Source organism: Pogona vitticeps, chromosome 1 (assembly GCF_051106095.1).
Source record: "Pogona vitticeps strain Pit_001003342236 chromosome 1, PviZW2.1, whole genome shotgun sequence".
Taxonomy (NCBI): Eukaryota; Metazoa; Chordata; class Lepidosauria; order Squamata; family Agamidae; genus Pogona; species Pogona vitticeps.
In genome coordinates this window covers 344,309,286-344,328,609 of record NC_135783.1, presented here as the reverse complement: position 1 = coordinate 344,328,609, position 19,324 = coordinate 344,309,286, and the positions used below count along the sequence as shown (strand labels likewise).

The 19,324-nt window shown below is 43.5% G+C and overlaps 2 protein-coding genes across 3 annotated transcripts in view; one reads left to right on the top strand and one right to left on the bottom strand.

Moving 5' to 3' along the window:
• On the bottom strand, positions 1-7,754 carry LOC144586114 (uncharacterized). Its single transcript, XM_078383838.1, has 2 exons — positions 5,624-7,754; positions 1-5,447 (listed from the first exon to the last, which is right to left on the bottom strand). Exon 2 carries the CDS (start codon positions 3,155-3,157, stop codon positions 290-292), a length of 2,868 nt encoding a protein of 955 aa, XP_078239964.1. The 5' UTR covers positions 3,158-5,447; positions 5,624-7,754; the 3' UTR covers positions 1-289.
• A 544-nt stretch (positions 7,755-8,298) lies between these two features.
• Positions 8,299-19,324, top strand: part of ADSS1 (adenylosuccinate synthase 1) — a 31,385-nt gene continuing 20,359 nt past the window's right edge. For both annotated transcript variants that reach the window (XM_072986753.2, XM_020814847.3), the window contains exon 1: positions 8,299-8,636. In XM_072986753.2, the coding sequence (XP_072842854.2) occupies positions 8,397-8,636 (240 nt within the window). In that variant the 5' untranslated portion in view covers positions 8,299-8,396. The remainder of the gene's footprint in view (positions 8,637-19,324) is intronic.

Here is a 19,324-nt window from a genome sequence, read left to right as displayed (position 1 = left end):
GTGCTGTATGTAACACCTCCCCTCTTTATAAGTTGTTTTGTAGGGGGAAAGCTAACGTGCTTTTCACCAAAAAACAACCTGTATAAAATACACAACAACAGTTATACATACCATATTATACTCACTTATACTTACATTCTAAGTTAAACCATAGCAAATAGGCATTTAAACATTTACCATATACATTACATCCATTTACCTTTATTCATACAAACCAAATTCAAAAAACAGGTACATTTTACTTTTGTCATCATTATATACACATATAGTCCATGTTCTTTCGCCGTCTTCATTCTTCAGGTCTTCTTGATAAGGCGTCAGCAACACAGTTCACTGACCCTCTGACCACCTTCACTTCAAAGTCATAGTCCTGTAGGTTTAAAGCCCACCTCATAAGTTTGCTATTGTGGGTTTTCATTGTCTTTAACCATTGCAATGGTGAATGGTCAGTACACAGAATAAAATGTCTTCCCCAGATGTAAGGCTTGGCCTTCTGGATCGCGTAGACTATGGCCAAACACTCCTTCTCCACGGTTGCCAAATGTCTCTCACCTTTTTGAAGTTTCCTACTCAGGTAGGACACTGGATGCTGGTCACCATTCTCATCCTCCTGGCACAGAACTGCTCCTACCCCGCTGTTAGACGCGTCGGTGTAGATGATGAACTCCCGGTCGAAGTCTGGAGCACGCAGGACTGGATAGTTGATTAACGCCTCCTTCAACCTCTGGAACGCCGCCTCACAGTCGCTGGTCCACGGGATGCGGTCATCAGCCTTCTTCCTCGTCAGATCGGTCAGCGGAGCCGCAATCTCGCTAAACCTCGGGATGAACTTTCTGTAGTAGCCCACCAACCCAAGAAATGATTTGACTTTTTTCTTGGTGTTGGGTCTGGGCCAATCACGAACAGCTTCTATTTTGGCCTCCAGGGGTTTTATCACTCCTCCCCCTACCATGTGACCCAAGTATTTTATTTCTGGGCTACCCAGCTGACACTTGCTGGCCTTTACTGTTAGCCCTGCTGCACTTAACCTCTGCAGCACTAACTCCAGGTGTGTCAGGTGATCTTCCCAGGTATTACTGAAGATCCCTATGTCGTCAATGTAGGCCACTGTAAAGTCACTGAGCCCTGCCAAGGTCTGGTCCATCAGCCTTTGGAATGTGGCTGGTGCATTTCTGAGACCAAAGCTCAGGACTCGAAACTCATAGAGACCAAAAGGGCTGCAAAAGGCAGTCTTTTCTTGATCCCTGGGATCAATTCTTAATTGCCAATATCCCTTTACCAGGTCCAATGATGAGATGAACCGACAACCCCCTATGGTTTCAATCAGGTTGTCTAGCCTGGGCATTGGGTAGGCATCAGGAGTGGTTACACGGTTTAATTTCCTGTAATCAACACAAAACCTAATGCTCCCATCAGGCTTGTCCACAAGGACTATCGGAGAGGACCAAGGACTAGAAGAGGGGACGATTATGTTCTCCCTCAGCATCTCGTCCAGCTCCTTCCGCACCTTGTCCCTATAGGGTCCCGTTACTCGGTATGGGGATACTGCCTGCGGGGGTGCATCCCCTGTGTGGATCCGATGCATCACTCCCTTCACTATCCCCGGCTTGTTGGAAAACACCTGTTGATATTTACTAAGCAGCATTTTTAGTTCTTGCTGCTGGTCTTGGGTGAGTGCAGGACTGATCTTTACCTCCTCTGGGTTGTATTTTACTTCCCCTCTACCCTCCCAGAAGGGTAACTCAGCTTCCTCACTCTCAGCTGCTTTTATCGCGAATAAAACCCTCTGTTCCCCTCTGTAGTAGGGTTTTAGGGCATTCACATGAACCACCCTCCTTGCTTGGTTCTCCTCCTGCTCTATTAGGTAGTTCAGGTCTGACATCTTGGAAATGACCCTATATGGTCCTGCCCATTTGAGCTGCAGTTTGTTCTCTCTGCAGGGCCTAAGCCAAAGCACTTCCTCCCCTGGGTCAAAGTGCCTCTCTCTAGCTTTGTGGTCATACCATGTTTTCTGTCTGACCTTCTGAGCTTGCAGGTTTTCTGCTGCCAGCTCTAGATTTCTCCTTAGGTCATTCATCAAGGTGTCTATGTATGTCACAACGTCTTGTGGGTCATCCTGGGTGATCTGCTCCAAATTTTGTTTGATCAAATCAAGGGGCTCTTTCACCCCTAAGTGTGCAGCAAACATGTCAGAGTGACCCCTTTGTAAGATCATGGGGCGATACTTTTCAGGTACCACCAGCTGACTTCTGATCCCATCTCCCCCTTTTGAGATATTCCTCAGGGTTTCTCTATATAAAACTCCCTCTTTCTCCAGAAATCTCACTGGGGTTTCAGGTGTTAGCTGGGCATTAGTCACCTGTTCAAAACACTTTTGGAGAGTGGCGTCTGCCTTTTGCTCCTGTCCAAATCTGCTGTCTGTGGTTAAGGTTTCCACCACAGCTTCTGAACTCCCCTCTGCTTCCGTCTCTGGCTCATCATTACCCCCCTGAACTGTCCCTGTGGTGGCTTGTGAGCGTGTAATCACTAGCACCCGTTTCACATGTTCAGCCAGGTCATTTCCCACGAGCACGGCTGCTGGCAGAGTCGATAAAATCGCTAGCCGCCAATCTCCCCTCCAGCCTTGAAAGTTGACAGGTACCTCTGCTACTGGCAGAGAGATTACCTGCCCCTCAATCCCTGCCACCTTCATGCTCTCATTTGGGATTATAAACTCCCTAGGAATAATATCTGGATGGCACAGGGTTACCTGGGAACAAGTGTCCCGCAGCCCCCTATACTGACGGTCAAGTATTCCTACGTCCACCCCGGCTGTCTCAAACAACTGAGAATCTGTTTTTATCAGCAAGCAGCGCTTTACCTCTATAAGAGGACCATTTTCCTCAGCCTGATCAACAGAGGTAGCTGTTCCAGACTGAGTAGTCATGGCAACAGGCTCCCTCAGTGACACTGAGCTTTGCTCTTTCTGGACACAGAACACAGCTTTTGGCTTGGTCCCACTAGAATCCTGAGGCACCATTCCTTTTAGCTGCTTTAATTTCTGACACTCTGAGATTAGATGACCCTTTCCCTGACAGAAATAGCATTTTCTGGTGTATTTTGATTCTCTCTCATCTTGTTTTGGTTTTCCCTCCAAAATCTGAGGTCTTAGTTTCATGTCTGAGGGCTTCCCTTCACCATGGGCCCCTCCCCCTTGCTGGCTTTTCCCTGGTCCCTGAGAGTACTTGCTGTAGGTTTCTTTGGGTTTACCTACAGATTTCCCCTCACCCAAGGGCTTTCTTATTTGGGAAATAAAATCTGCGATCTCTGCGGCTTCTGCCACAGACCTCGGTTTCCTTTCCCTCACCTGGAATTTCAATTCCCCATGCAGGACTGAATAGAACTGTTCCAGTGCTATCAAGTCTTTAAGCTGCTCATAGGTCTCTGTCCCTTCCTGCGATAGCCATTTCTCAAGCAGCCTCACCAATTGGGCCCCCACTTGGGTAAAAGTCTGTTCTGGTTTTTTTTGTGAGGGACCTGAATCTTTGTCTCAGCTGCTCTGCATTTATCCCATGTCTTGCAAACACCAGTTTTTTAAACTCTGCAAAATCTTTCATCAGTTCCTCAGGCATCTCGGCATAGACCTCAGCCAGGCTACCACTGATTAAAGACCGCATGATGGTCATCTTCTCAGTTTCCCTCACTGAGAAGTCCACAAACGCTCTTTCCACTAAGGAAAAGAACACCTCAGGACAATCTCCCTTGTGGTACACAGGGAATTTCTTCAGGTCAGCCTTAGACAATTGGCCTCCCTCAGAATCCCTATTATTATTATTGTTCTGGTTCATCAGTTCCAGTTTTCTTAATTCAAACGCCATTCTCTCTTTTTCCAGAGCAATTTTCTCTCTCTCTCTCTCTAATTCAAATTGCCGCTGTTTCTCTCTTTCCCTTTCCTCCATTTTTTCTCTCTCTAACCTTTCCTCCACTTCAAATTGCCTCATCCTCAGTTCATGCTGTTGGGCTATGAGCAATTTTCTAAGTTCTGGGTTCTGCTCTCCTGTGCTGTCACCTTGCACTGAGCCAAATTCATCCTCAGAACCTTGGTCAATCTGGGGGTCTTTCACTTCACTCATGTCTGCTATCTGGCTTCGAGTCAAGGGCATAATCCCCCCTCAGAACAGGCTGCTTTAAAAGTCAAGCCTCAAAATAAAACGACCACTTTTTTCCTTCTTGCCTCAGAACCAGCTCTCCCTAGAGATTGCTGCTGTTCTTCAGCACTAATTTGCAACAGTATCGAGTCAGAGCCTACCCCCCTCTGCTGGGCCTCTCAGCTGGCAAGCTAGCTCACTGTTGCTACGCAGTTTTGCCTCAGCTTTTTCCCGCCAAAACTAGGCTGCCTCAGAGCACCTTAATCTAAGTCTCCCCAGTTGGCACGTTCTTCTACTAGCGCACCTCCCCGTGAGGTACACCTAGAAGATTACCTACGCGCCTCAGACTGTCCCTGACTAGACCCCCCTTGCTCTGGGCACACTTGCCAAGGCTTTGCTGGACCACTGGACAACTGGACCAGTCGTATCCCACACGCTGGACACCAATCAATGTGACAAACCCAGACCTACTGGGATATGTCACACAGTTACACTAAGCTGCCACCAACCATTCCCTTTAAGAAGTCACACAGACCAGGGATGGATTTTCAAACAATATAAAGAATAAGGTTTATTTAAATACACACAGGGAAAATAAAATAATCAGGTGAATAAGATAAAGTAACGTGGCTTATTCTCACTCATACAAGCATACAGTTTGGTTCACCCAGAACCCTTAACTTAAAGCACAGACCCTGAACCTATCAGTTCTGGCTAACCAACAGACACCTGAACCTATCAGGTTGGTACTCTGACACACAGAAGTACCCTGTCTGACACACAGACTCCCACAACAGCTTCTTCTTCCCAGCTGCTGCTTCGTCACAACCCAGTGTCTCACAGCATCTCTCAGCATCTCCTAAACTCTCCACACACGCTTCACATATTTATACAGTACAGCCCCTCCTCCTGATGTCCCGCCTTCCACTCCCCATAGGATGGAACTTTCCCTCCAAACCCATGACAGACAGGTAACATCAGTGCTGTATGTAACACCAACTACAGCTGTAGTCCCTGCAGCAAACAGAGTGTTTGTGTTATGTGCTATCAAATTGCTTCCGATTTAGGGCAACCCTGATCAAGTTTTCAAGGTATGTGAGATATTCAAGGAGCGGTTCATCATTGCCACTCCTCAGTGCTCCCAGTGAGTTTTTATGACCAAGCAAGGATTTAATCCAAGGTCTCCTAGATCCTGGCCGAACACTCTGTCCACCACACTAAACTGGGTGTCCTCTGATGGAGAAGGAATTTTCAATTTTGACAGTGGTTTGAGGCTAACAGTATATAGAAAAATATTAAAGCAAGATTTCTTCTGAATATCTGAAAAACAAGAAACAAAACCTTGGTTAGCTGGGAAAATGCAAAATATGAGATCCCATGTTCAATACGCTGTAACATAGTATAACCCTGGACTGACACTTCATGCGTGCAAATGTCTGCTCAGCCGGAAGGCTCACTGGGTGACCTTGATCTATTCAATTCACAGTATAATTTACCTCACAGGCTTGTTGTGTGCAGTTAAAACAGGATAATCTCCACGTGCGCCGTTCTAAATTCCTTGTTCATTGCACAATACACAATCCCCACACAATGGTTCCTTTTCTTCAGAAGGAACAGCTTTGCTGTGAGAATATCACAACCCATTGATTCTGCTTCTGTGGAAGCTTCAATCTTCGACCTGTCTTCCTATGATGCATATAAATGGAAATACAAAGTAAATTTGTTTGCATGAGGCAGTCACTTTCCTCTAGGTCTTGCCAACAGTCAGTCCTGAGTTTTGGTATAATTAATGTATATCTGTTTTTTGTCTTGGACCCATAGAACCTTTGCTGTGGCTTTGAGAAGAGGATGTATAATCTTTACAACTTTAATATCAGTAGCAATGTGTGCACTCGTCATTGTAGGTGTCAAACTGTACAATATTTAAAAATAAATTGTGGAAATTTGTTTTTCCCATTACTGTAATTTGCTCTGTCTCCTTACAGATGGTATGAGCAAGATGCAGCCTGCCAGATACTGTTGGATTCTCATCAGCTCTAGTCAGTACTAGTCTAGAGTGAAGAACTCTGGGAGTTGAAGTCCAGCAACATCTGGATGACTGCACCCTGGCCACAGAGCCACTCAATAAAAATGAGGTTAAAATTAATAAAGCATAATTCCACATAGTTCCTTCCTTCATTAGGGGCACCATGATCCCAAAGAACCACAAAACAAAGCACAGCACACTTCAAGCTGGAGAGTTGAATGCTGTTATATTCATTCTCAGCTTGAAGGGTTGTGATACTATTCTGTCAGAAATTGTCCCTATAGAAATGCAGTGCTTGACAAACAAATGTTTCAGAAGCAAATGTAGTGAGATTCTCCACATTCAAATAGGAATAGGATTGCTATAAGAAGTTATTCCAATGTACACTGGTGCCTCGACTTATGAACTTAATTGGTTCCGGAACTCCTGTTGTACCTCGAAATGGTCGTAAGTCGAAGCACCATTTCCCATAGGAATGCATTGAAATGCAATCAATCTGTTCTGGCCAAAGGAAAAAAACACCAAAGGTGGGGAAAAACACTGCAAGACCCATCGGAAACGTGATTAATCCATTCCGGCTGAAGGGAGAAAAAGAAAGAAAAGCAAAAAACTGTGCAAGACCATTTGGAAATGTAAAAAAAGAGCAAAAAGCAAACAAACCATGCAAGACCCTTTAGAAATCCAAAAAAGCAAAGCAAAAAGCAAACAAACCCTGCAAGACATATCACAGCATAGAAACATAATCCCACCACCCAGCCCAAAACCACGCTACAAAACCCACTCAGAACAGTTTTTACAAAGTAGAAAGCAGCACCTTACCAGGCAGTCCAAAGCCTTCTCCGATCCCACACTTGCTAACTGCTGAGGCGAAAGAGCTACAAAGAAGCAGCCTCTTCGTCTACCAACGGTTAGCAATTTGAATTTCCTGCCTTTTTCCCCTGCCATTTTCTGGTTGTAACTCAAAGCTCCGGTCTCAAGTGGAAGCAAAATTTTGCGGCCGGAGCTGGTCGTAACTCGAAATGGTAGTATGTTGGGACGTTCGTAAGTCAAGGCACCGACTGTACTACGAAGAAAAATACTATACTTTGTTGTGGAGATGTAGAAGGAATTTTCCCTTCATCCTGATAGGGCTGTTTAAATTGTTAGGGTGAGTTGAGCCCTTCTTTCTTTGTGGTATACACCTCTGCTGGGCCTCTACTACCATTGTTTTAAACAGGCTCCATACACTCTTGGAGAGATTGGATTCTTTTTACCTTCCCTTTCAATTTCTTTCTAACTAGTTTCCTCATCTAAGGGATGTCTGCCCTTCAGAAATCTAGGGGTTTTGTGTCAGATTTGCTTGACACTCTTCCCCCAACATGCATGGAAAAAAAGACTGCAGCATGGTCACTATTCCTTAGAATAGTTAGGGACATTCAGGTCCCTAACTAGGCCCTGAGTACCACACAATAATTAAATCCAGAGTCACCTGTCCTCAGGTGCGCTCCACGGCAAGTTACTCCAAGGCACAGTCATTTAGCATGTCAAGAAAGTGAAAGCCAGTCTCTCTTTCTCGACCTGAGCACCCATTGGCCCAGCCAATGTGGGGATCGGTGAAGTCCCCGATGATTACATCCTGTCTCTCTTGGGCACCTCCCTGATTTGTCTCCTCATTTCAAGGTCCAAGAGCCAACCAATATTTAGTATGAAACTGATATTTCATTCAACATTTCGTTCTGTTTCCATGTCTGAGAAAGTGGATGTCGAAAATATAATGCATTGTATTACAATATACTGTAATGGTCTTTAAGGTGCCACATGTTGTCTCGTTTTGTTTCTTCGCACTTTCCCAGATACACCATGTGAAGGGAAAGTGACAGATCAGTGAAGCAAACAGTTTATTTAAACATCTGTCAGAAATTTCCCGCCGCCTCATAACCATCACAGTTTCGGTGATTTAGAGGCGATTCCCCCCTCTTTTTCCCTCGCCCTAACGACATATATTTGCCTCATATTGAGGAACAAGGAGGTTCGGGGAGGGGGGGGAGGGAGAACACCAACCGCCTCTTCATCCACTTTACGGCCCCTCCCTCTCCCGGTTTACGTCAGGGCGCTGGCGGCGCTGATTGGTCGCAGGCTCCTTTAGAAGCCGGAGAGCGGGCGCGTGAGGGCGTACTTGCTGTGGAGGCGAGTTTTCGAGAAGCGGAGCGGCTGCCGGTTCGCCGTTCCCTCAGGGAAGGCTTGTCCGCCCAGCCCTCGCCACCATGTCCGGTACCCGAGCAGCGGCCGCGGCCGCGGCGGCAGCTGCGGCCGTTGCTGCCTCCAACGACCGCGCTCTTCACCAGAACCCCCCTGTAGCGGCTGCCGGCGGTCTGAAGCGGATGCGGAGCGAGCCGGGCGGCAACCGAGTGACGGTGGTGCTGGGCGCTCAGTGGGGGGACGAAGGCAAAGGCAAAGTGGTGGATCTCTTGGCCACCGACGCCGACATCGTCTGCAGGTGCCAGGTGCGTGGGGGGCGGCCGGTGAGACACGAGGACCGCCGGGCTGCCAACTTTCCCGACCGCCCCGGCTTCTGCGGCTCTGAAGAGCTGGCCAATCAGAGCTGGTTCTTTGCGGCTCATCAGAGCATAGGAGCAGCCGCGTGTTGAAAAGTTGGCATCCGTATCCTAGCCTAGCTGTCAAAATCTTTTTTTCTCCGACACAGTAATATGTGAAGGCAGCAATCCTGTGTGGCTACCTGTCATATGACACTGTCAGATGTGGTGCAACTTATTCTCTATAATATGCAGCACACCCCAGTTTTTCCGTGTGGTCTCTCTGTTCCCTTCCCCCTCCTCCCTTATCTATTTGTGCCTCATTCCTCTGTAGCTTTATTTAGATCCCTTTACCCCCTGTGTTAATTTGTTTCTTTAAAATCTCACTTAATCGCACTTAGGTCTTGTTCCTCTTGCAATAGTTTCTTGGGCTTGGTTTGTGTGGTTCCCTTTGGCCTCAGAGCAGCCCTGGGAGTGAGGCTAGGCTATAAGAGGGTCAGGCATCATCCAAGAAACTTGGTGGCTCGACTTTGGCAGGGATTTGAACTCAGCTCATATCTCCTTCCTCTTTTTCCAACTTCTACTGTACTTTGTTTCTTAAAAAGTGTTTACGGCTTTTAAGGATAGAGATAAGATGAATAGCAAAGAGGAACATAGCAAGTGTGCAGTATGTCAGTAAATCACATGAAAAAAATTGATGGCCATATAAAACCTATATGGCAGGTACCCTTGAATGGAGGAAGCATAATCTAGTAGTCATACATGTTTTATAATGTTGCATGTGAATAAGAGGAATAGAGCTCTGTTCCAGTTCATACTCATTTTGCATATCTCTTACTCCAGCACCAGTTTCTCATACATTTTTGCATGGCGTTTTCTTCCCTTGCAATTTGTTATTTTGCTTTCTGTCACAAGTCCTGTTCTGAGTGCAGCAGGATGAAGGCCCCTTTAAGACAGGCTGTAGACAAAATGCCACTTCAAGGGGGAGAAAGAAAACAGGTCCCTAGCTATGAATAGAAACAGCTGACCCAGGGCAATTAATGACACAAGATCCCAAGGACCAGACAAGCACGGGGGTGGGTGTGCAGGCCAGAATCCAGTGTGTCTGGACTTCTGGAGGTGGTGGTGCTTGTGGCAGGTGTTGTGTGAGAGATGTCTGCAAGAGAAGGTTGCTGAAGGTGACAAGACAGTTTCTAGTGGCGTTGCTTTGTCCCATAGGTGTGTGGAGTTGGAATATGGAGCATTTACATTGTCAACTGAAGATTCTTCGGTGCTTTCCTAATTGCTTGTCTTATTACTCCGTTTTGTTTTAACAAAATATTTTGTGAATCATTGCTTTATTACTTGGTATTATTGAATTTTGTGATACTGCCTTGAGATTCATTGAAATAAATGTAAGTGGTATAAAACATTTAAAATGTTTATTTGATTTAGGTGCTATTTTAGGCCAGGCTACATGTTTGAAGGTAGGAACACTTGTTTATGTACTTCCCCCTTCATATCTGTTGATAATTTTGATGTGCTTATTGTATAATTTGATGCTTCCATTGTATAATTTATATTGATGTTAATGGTTTTGTTATTTAGTTTGTTTTTAGTGAAGCTGTTAGCTACCTTAAGTGTTGTTTCTTTAGCAGAGAGGTGGATGTAATAAATCTAAAAGGGCATGGGGTTGTTGTGCATTTATTTATTTTATTTATGTGCTACTTTTCCCATTATAGATGACCATGAGAGTTCACAAACAGTTATGAACTAGTACAGTCAAAAATATGAGAAGCAAAAAAAGTACAGTGTCTTACAATAAAATTGTATCCAGTTGATCAAAGCCAGCTTAAAATGGGAGCTATTTGCCTGTTGCCTGAAGGATGAAGTTGGAGGCAACATGGCCTCCCAAGGAAAAGCATCCCACAGCTGTGGAGCAACCACTCTTTTACATCGCCCCCAGATGTGCCTCTGGGCAGCATGTTTGAGATCAGGGTCTCTCATAATCCAGGTGGACTCATGTAAGGAGATACAATCTTTCAAATAGGTTGGACTCGAGCCTCCTGGGACTTTCTTGGTCACAACTGGCATTTTGAATTGAGCCTGGAAACAGACTAGAAACCAGTGAAGTTGATTTACTTGTTTAATCACTCATAACTTCCTTGAAACTTAAAGGGCTAGTTTGGCTAAGATTTGTAGGAATAGATATTGAGAAGCAGTCATGTGCAGCAGCCTGGCCATTTTCCCTTTCCAGAGATGAACCAGGGCTTTGACATACTTCAGTACTTTGGCCATCTCATAAGAAGAGAAGACTCCCTGGAAAACACCCTAATGTTGGGAAAGTGTGAAGGCAAGAGGAGAAGGGGACGACAGAGGACAAGATGGCTGGACAGTGTCATTGAAGCTATCAATATGAATTTGACCTAACTCTGGGAGGCAGTGGAAGACAGTAAGGCCTGGTGTGCTATGGTCCATGGGGTCACAAAGAGTCAGACATGACTTAACAACTAAACAACATTTCTCTGAGCAACTTTAAAGAAGAGTGGCATAAACATGTAAGAAGAGGTACACAGGCAACAGGAACAAAACTCTCTTAGCTCTTTGCATTTTGTTGCTTGACATTTTTTTCTTCCAGCCCATTTCACTTCCAAGATTGGAGATGGGCTGTCAAAGATAAACATCGCATACACATATTCAATACTTTTATTAACTTGGATGAGTATATGCAGGGAATGCTTATCAGATTTGCAAATGACACAACATTGGATGGGATAGCTAATACCCTGGAAGATAAACAAATTTCAAAGACATCTTCAAAGCTCAGGTACTGGGCTAAAAACAACAAAAGGAAATTTAATGGATAAGTACAAGGTTCTAAACCTAAGAGAAACAACAAGTGCAGTTACAAGATGGAGGATATTTGTCTCACTAGTACTACATGCAAGAATGGTCTTTGAAGTGGTGGAGAGGGTGGTGGCTGATGAGCTTCGGGCTCTTTTGGGTGAAACCAATGCGCTGGATCTGTTCCAGTCGGGCTTCACGCCACGGCACAGAAACAGCACTGGTCACACTGTTGGATGACCTGTTGAGGGAGGCTGACAGGCAAAATGTCCTTGTTGGTCCTCCTCGATATTTCGGCCGCCTTTGATACCGTTGACCACTGTATCCTCCTGGGGAGGCTCTCCAAGTTGGGAATCAGTGGCCTGGCATTTGCCGGCTCCAATCCTTCTTGGAGGACCATCCTCAGAGAGTAGAGCTTGAGGAGAGTGTTTAAAGCAACCATTACGAAGAAGTTAGATAAAGGTTTACAAGTCTTTTCAGTGCCTAGGAAAATAACTGCAACCAGTGTAACTGAAGAAGGTTCTGTTAAAGATAAAGTGAGACCCATAATATCTGGCTTGAGTCCAGAAGAATGGACAGTCTTGGTTTACCCCAAGGGATGGGGTCCTGAATGGCAGGTACACCAGATTGATCCAGCAATGCTGAGAGAGAAGCTAACGGTCCGCAGCGGGTATTTGAGACGACCGACCGAGCAGGAGAAGTTGGCAAAAAGCTATTATTAAAAGACACTGGCAACGAAAGATCTCTCATGTGGTTTTGGGATAGTTCCCCACCCCAGTTAATGTTACATAGTTCTATAGAGTTAAATAAAGAAGAAACAGCAAGTTGTGTTAATAAAGGTTCTTTTATTAATAATTCTGACTCTTTATTTGTGTTGCCAGAGGAGGAACAGCCTAAGACAGGGGCCAGGGAACTTTTTTACCTTTTACCCTCCAAAAAGTTTATATACCCTGACATTACCCCCCTGATTTGAAAGGAGGGATCTCAGTCACGTGCGGCCAGTCAAGTGCCGCCACCGAAGCCTAGCTGCCTGTACCTGGGTGGCCGCCCCCTCCTCCTGGCGGGGCCATGCTGGCATGGAGGCGGCACCAAAGAAAGCTGCGCAGTCAGGTGAGTGCTGCTCCTGCCCAACGGGCTCCTCCAAGAATGGGGACAGGGTGTGGGGCGTCAGTGGCATCCTGGCACCGGGAGGCTGAGTCTGGCCTGGGCCACTGCTGTGGCCATGCCACCCCCTTCCGCTGCGATCCACCTCTCCAGGAAGTGGAAGGAGAGGCTCCTCCTGGCCGGGGCACTCGCCCTGGCCTCGCCCTCCACCATGGCCGCCCCTGCCCCCTCGGCTGCCCTATGCTGCCGGCAGGGGCCCATCGCCATCTACTATTTGCTGTGGCTCGGTTGCAGCCAGGTCAGAGAAGGGGGTAGGAAGGGGGTGATTGGGCAGCCGGGAACCCCTCCCTCCAGGCAAGAGGAAGAGGAGGAAGAGGGAAGGGGGTTAGGGTTGCGTCCTCCTTACCCCCAGGATTTTCATTTTTATCCCATTTGGGGTAATTTACTCCTGTTTCCTGACCACTGGCCTAAGGTAAATCCTGAACCTGCTTACAGCGCCTCTCTAGTTTCATACTATGGACCAACAGCTTGTAGCATTCTGATGTTTTTCTAAGTAGCTAGAATATTGTATAATGGTAACTAAATACTTGGGGGGGTAGAGAGTACTTTGAAGTGGTAACTATAAATAATTACATTTCAACTGTTGTCTATAATGAAGCTTCCAAAACATATTGCTTCTATCAAAGCAAGGACCTAATGTATAGACAGGCTATAGGTGATATTAAGAGAAAATGTTTTCCTGTGAGTAATTTAAGGAAACATAAATTTAAGATTCTTCAAGGTTATTTTAAAACCACAGGGATAGAGTTCCAAATAGAATCTATAGTGCAGATTGTGAAGGCATACACCACTTCAAGAGGAAGCCTGCTGATGACTGATAAAAATCAAGGAAGCTATAAAAAAGGCAAGATTTCCTTTTTAAAAATAATCTTTTCTTTGAACAGGAATAGAAAGGCACAAACTATGGCTAAAACAAGCATAAGTTTCCAATAGATGTTTTAGCAATATTCCCTTTAAAACTCTTACCTGAAAGCAAACAAACGATTTTAAATTATGGTCAGGCTATTTGGTAACAGGAATGAAAGCCCTGCCATAAAGGAGGATCAGGAGATTGCAAAGAAGCCGTGTTAAATCTTCGTGGTGTTTTTTATCTTGTCAAACATACTTGAGAACCACTCTTGTTGGGGAAGGGGTAATTGAGGAATTAGGTTAAAAAGATCTGTCAGCACACGAAAGGTCCAAGACAGTGTTGGGTAGAGTGTGATTTCAAGATATTGGGTGTACAGAAGCTCCCAGTATTACTCACTCTGACTGGGTATGCTGACTAGGGTGTTGAGAGTTGTACAGTAGTCTGATAATATCTGGACAGATGCTCTTTGAGTACCCCCAATGAAGCTAACTGTCAAGAAAGGATTAAAGGGTCTTCATGGCATATAATCAAGAGTTTCATAGAGGTTTATACAAATCTGCTCAGAAATTCCACTAGATTCAGTGGATTCGCATAGGCTTTCACGGCCGGGATCTAATGGTTGTTGTGGGTTTTTCGGGCTCTTTGGCCATGTTCTGAAGGTTGTTCTTACTGACGTCTTACCAGTCTCTGTGGCCAGCATCTTCAGAGGACAGCACTCTGAAGATGCCGGCCACAGAGACTGGCGAAACATTAGGAAGAACAACCTTCAGAACACGGCCAAAGAGCCCGAAAAACCCACAACAACCATTGGATTCATTGGAGTTTATTCATAGATAAATGTGCATGGGATTGTATTTCTCAACACTCAGATATAGAATGTTGATTGTCTAAAATGTTTCTGCAACTTTTAATTATAATAGGCCTGTTCATCTATTATAGACTTGGGAGATATTCAGTGTAATGTCTTTTTAAAATGCTTTATGGCATACTTGAAGTTTGACCATCCTGAAGTTTCTTTCAAGATGATTGAGTTCATGATTATGACATCATTCACACTTTGATACATGTTCTCATATAATTGAGAACATTCAAATAACTACTGGAAAATTTCTAAGCAAGGAAAAAAGGTAGCACATATTATATTTTAATCTGTTGGCTGTAATTAAGTTGATTCCAACTTTTGGTGACCTTAGAAATCAATGAGTTGGTAGTAACTGTCTACAGGTTTTGCAAGCTCATATGTTTGAATTCCTTTATTGAGTCAATGCACCTCATGTTAAATCTGACTCCTTCCTTAACGCCTTTTATTTTTCCTAGCATAATGGTATTTCCCAGTGAGTCTTACCTTTTTCATTATACCCAATGTAGGGTAGACTCATTTTAGTCAGTTTAATTTCTGTTGACTATTCAGCCTTATTTTTGATCCCCAGCACTCTTATTTGACTTTCTGGCTGTCCATGCTCTCTGCCAGCACCATATTTTCAAAAAACATTTTTTCTGTCAGATTTCTTCATTTGCTAGGGTTCATGTCTTTGCATAATTATCAGGAATATCATAGTATCGATGAGTTTGGCCTTAATCCATACTACGATATGGTTTTGACTATTTTAATTACTTTTGAACAAAATGTAGAGTCTTGTGAGTTAAGGTACTTAATATAACCCATTGCAGATGTTTGATAGAGATAAACAACGTATCTTGATGCTCTAGGAATTGAAGATCCAGATTACACCATCTATAACGATAAAAATCCAATATAAGAGCAGGCAGTAATCGCAATCCTGTGTGTTTACCTGGAAGCATTTGGCACTGGCAGAAATCAAGTGCTATGTAACACCCAACAAATAGTGTGATGGAACTTTTTTCCCCTATCCCTTGCACCTGTACTCTGCCCAAAAATCAGTTTGGTAAATTCTGCAGCCATTTTTTACAGGCTTTGGAGTGTAATGGAGGGCCTACTGGAAGCATTGTTTATGCCTTCTGATTTTGCTAATGAATGCATTTCTATCAGTGGAAGCAGCCTGTTCTATTTGTTGTTTAGTCATTAAGTCGTGTCCAACTCTTCGTGAACCCATGGACCAGAACACGCCAGACCCTCCTGTCTTCCACTGCCTCCCGGAGTTTGGTCAAAGTCATGTTGGTCTCTTCGGTGACACTCTCCATCCATCTCCTCTTCTTGCTGTCCCCTTCTCCTCTTGCCCTCACACTTTCCCAGCATCACGGTCTTTTCCAGGGAGTCCTCTCTTCTCATGAGATGGCCAAAGTACTGGAACCTCAGCTTCAGGATCTGTCCTTCCAGTGAGTGCTCAGGGTTAATTTCCTTCAGAATTGGTAGGCTTGTTCTCTTGCAGTCCATGAGACTCTCAAGAGTCTCCTCCAGCACCACAATTCAAAATACTGGCCACTAAATACAGTGAATGAGATCTTCTTCAGGGTAAGTATGCTTTGGTTTGTGCTATACGTAATTCACCCTTTACTGATAATCCCTTGATACTCAAAATCTGTCATCTTAAAGCTGGTTCTGTCACATACTCAGAATGGGGTTCAAGAAATTAAGCAAGAAACACCTTCTCATCCATGTTGAAAGGAGCAACAGTGTGGGAGGGAGGAATGAAGTATTGTTTGGCTACATATTTTTGATATCAGAACTAGTGTGAATAGCAATAGTACATTTTAAAATTAATATTATTTTCTGCTCTTCCTCCAAGAAACTCAGAATGGTACACAGTTCCCTTGTCCCACACATTTTATCCTCAAAACAACCCTCTGAGGTTAATCCTTTTGTGCAGTGTTTTCAAATTAGATATATTCTTCGAAATAAAGAAGTAGAAAGCATCCATTAAGCCTTTGCATCTGAGGAACACGCCTCCCTTATGCGAGTCCTTGCATCTGTGGAGGATTTAAAACTACATGGTGACATTGCTATTTTAAACCTGGGCTTCTCCTTTGGGTACTGATAAAATTGCTCCAGGATCACCAGTATTATATGAAAAGGTCAAGTTTAAAGTTACCGGAGCACTGTAAGAAAACAAGACTAGCGTTCACTGCCCTTCATGGTTTATTATTCTGGGTAACAATTGTGTAGGCCCTAAATGAAAATGAAGGTCAACTCAACTGTCATTCATTTTCATTTGCTAATTGTTTCCTTTTCCAATTCTTGCAGATAGTAACTTTGCTGGGGGTAGGGCAAGGGGGAGGGATTGGCTATAAGTTGTTGAAAGAGAACTGAATGGGTTGTACCTTTGATTTTAATAATCTACATGAGAGAAAAGTTAAGAACTGTGTAATAATTGAACGCACATTCAGTCAGTATAGTTTTTCATCTGTTTTACAGACATAATAATAATTGTGCCTTTACAAGGTTTTGTAGGTAAAGAGTACTTCTTCTGGGATATTCTGGCCCTGTGCAGCTTGCCCAAGGCCACACAGGCTGGCTCTTCTCACAGGAAACACAGGAATTGAACCCCCAACCTTGGGCTTTGCAGTCAGATACCTAAACCACTGAGCCGTCCCGCTATTTGCATACAAGAAATAGGGAAAAGTGTCACTTATGAACTTTGTTTACATAACAGTGACCAGACTTCATGGGCTGTTTGTCTACTTTGTTTATGATTTAAAACTGGAATCCAGTCATGAGAAGGGTTCAGGCCCAGGAATTTCCAGAGTAGTAACTATTGCTGCTCAGATATGTGGCACCATTAGGGCTTAATATCTGGTCTATTTCTTTTGTTGTTATTGGTTGGATTTTATATTTTACTTTGCTTGTGCCATTTTGCTCTTTTTATATGTAGACTGCCCAGAATAGGGCTGTGCGCTACTGAGACAGTAAACAAATTAATAAATAAATGAATTATCTCAGGATTGTTTGTCTATTTGTAAACAAGGTCTACATAACCATTTGATATAAATTAGCTTCTAAGAAGTTTTAAAAAGATCCTTTGCTTGGGGAAAAGTCCTTTAATGGGAAATTATGTATACTGTATTGTGAAAGATTAATGACTATAAGAAAAGAGTGACGGGAAAAAACTTTCCATTGTGTTTTTGTATTGTGTTTTTATATTGTTACCCTGAGAAATATTTAGTAACATAAATAAGAAACATTTTTCTTGATGTGCTAGGGAAGTGTGTGTGTGTCTGTGTGTGTTTGAGAGAGAGAGAGAGAGAGAGAGAGAGAGAGAGAGAACCTGAATTTGTTGTATCAAAACTTTCATGAATGGTGATCAGAAAGCCTACCAAAAACAATTTTGGGACACAGAATATGGAAAACCATACAGTTATTGTTAATCCTAACTAAAGGTCAAATTAATTTTGGTAATAAACTAACAATTTGGGGAATATTGTACCAGATGCTATTTTGAGATTACCATGGACACTTAACACGGGAAGGGAAGCTCATGAATTAACTCCAGCCAATTAATAATTTAAAAAAAATTATACTGGACAACTTATTTCTAGATCAGTCAATAATTATATACAGTACATTAAAAGGAGAACTGTCATACTTGCACCATTGTTCTGAGGTGAGATGAGTGGCTATTGGGTAGAAAGTATTATCTCTGGTGGTTCTCCAGTTATATGGTTGTGCCCCGCTTAATGATTACCCCATATAACGACAAATCCGCTTCACGGCGATGTTTTTGTGATCCCAATTGCGATCACAAAAATGATGTTTTAATGGGGGGGTTTTTTTGCTTTGAGACGATCGGTTCCCTGCTTCGGGAACTGATTCTTCGCATTACAACAATCAAAACAGCTGATCGTCGGGTTTTCAAAATGGCCACTGGCTGCTCAAAATGGCTCCCCACTGTTTTTAGGAGGCATTTTTCGCAAGACAGGCACCTGAAAATGGCCGCTGTATGGAGGATCTTCACTGGATGATTAGGTATTTCGCCCATTGGAACGCATTAACCAGTTTTTAATGTGTTTCGATGGTTTTTAAAATTTCATTTGATGATGTTTTCACTCTACAGCGATTTTGCTGGAACGAATCAACGTTGTCAAGCGCAACACCACTGTAAAATGATCTTCCCAGAGAAGATGTTTGTCTGGTGCCTTTCTTTGCTTCGGTGCCTGTCAAAAGCTATCTTTGTTTAATAGGACAACTTCCACACTTAAGCAGCACACTTTTTTCTTTTTTTTTTCTTTTTTAAATTTTAGCCCTGCTGGTTGTTTTTATTTGACTCTTAAGATATTTCCAGTGGCTTTCTTAGTCCATCTTTACCACAACCATCATATCATTATGGTGTATGTTTTTATATTTTCTTCTTTATAGTTAATGATGGTTGAGGCTGTTTTTCTTCTGTTTTTAGTATGCTTGCAGCTGTTATTCACTAATGCTGCAGTTCCACCTTTCAATCCAGCCACCTTTTCAAAAATGTTGACTTGTGCTTTTTACCTAAACAGGCAAATTATTGGATTGATAAATCAGTAAAATTTGGGGTGGTAGGGGTTGTATACAGTTCCCAGGGTAGGATTGGGGGTTTTGGATACAAAAAACAATACATGCAGTACTGTTCTGAGATAAGTAACACATATTCTAATATGTTACTGGCTTTTAGCTGGGGTTTTAAAACCACTGAATCACTATTGATGAATCATAACTATTTTTTAAAATCCTTCTGCCATTAAAGAACTGTTTGCATGCAGAGATTGCAAAGCATTGTCTTGATGGGCACCTATCAGAATGTTGTACTAATGGTAGTTGAAACTTATGGTGGCTAAAATGCAACTCAAGAACAGTGTGCAGTAACCAGTTGTACAAGTGGTTAGTTGATTCCCAGGTTTCTGAGATATGCAGCCACATGATCAGTTGGACCGTCGG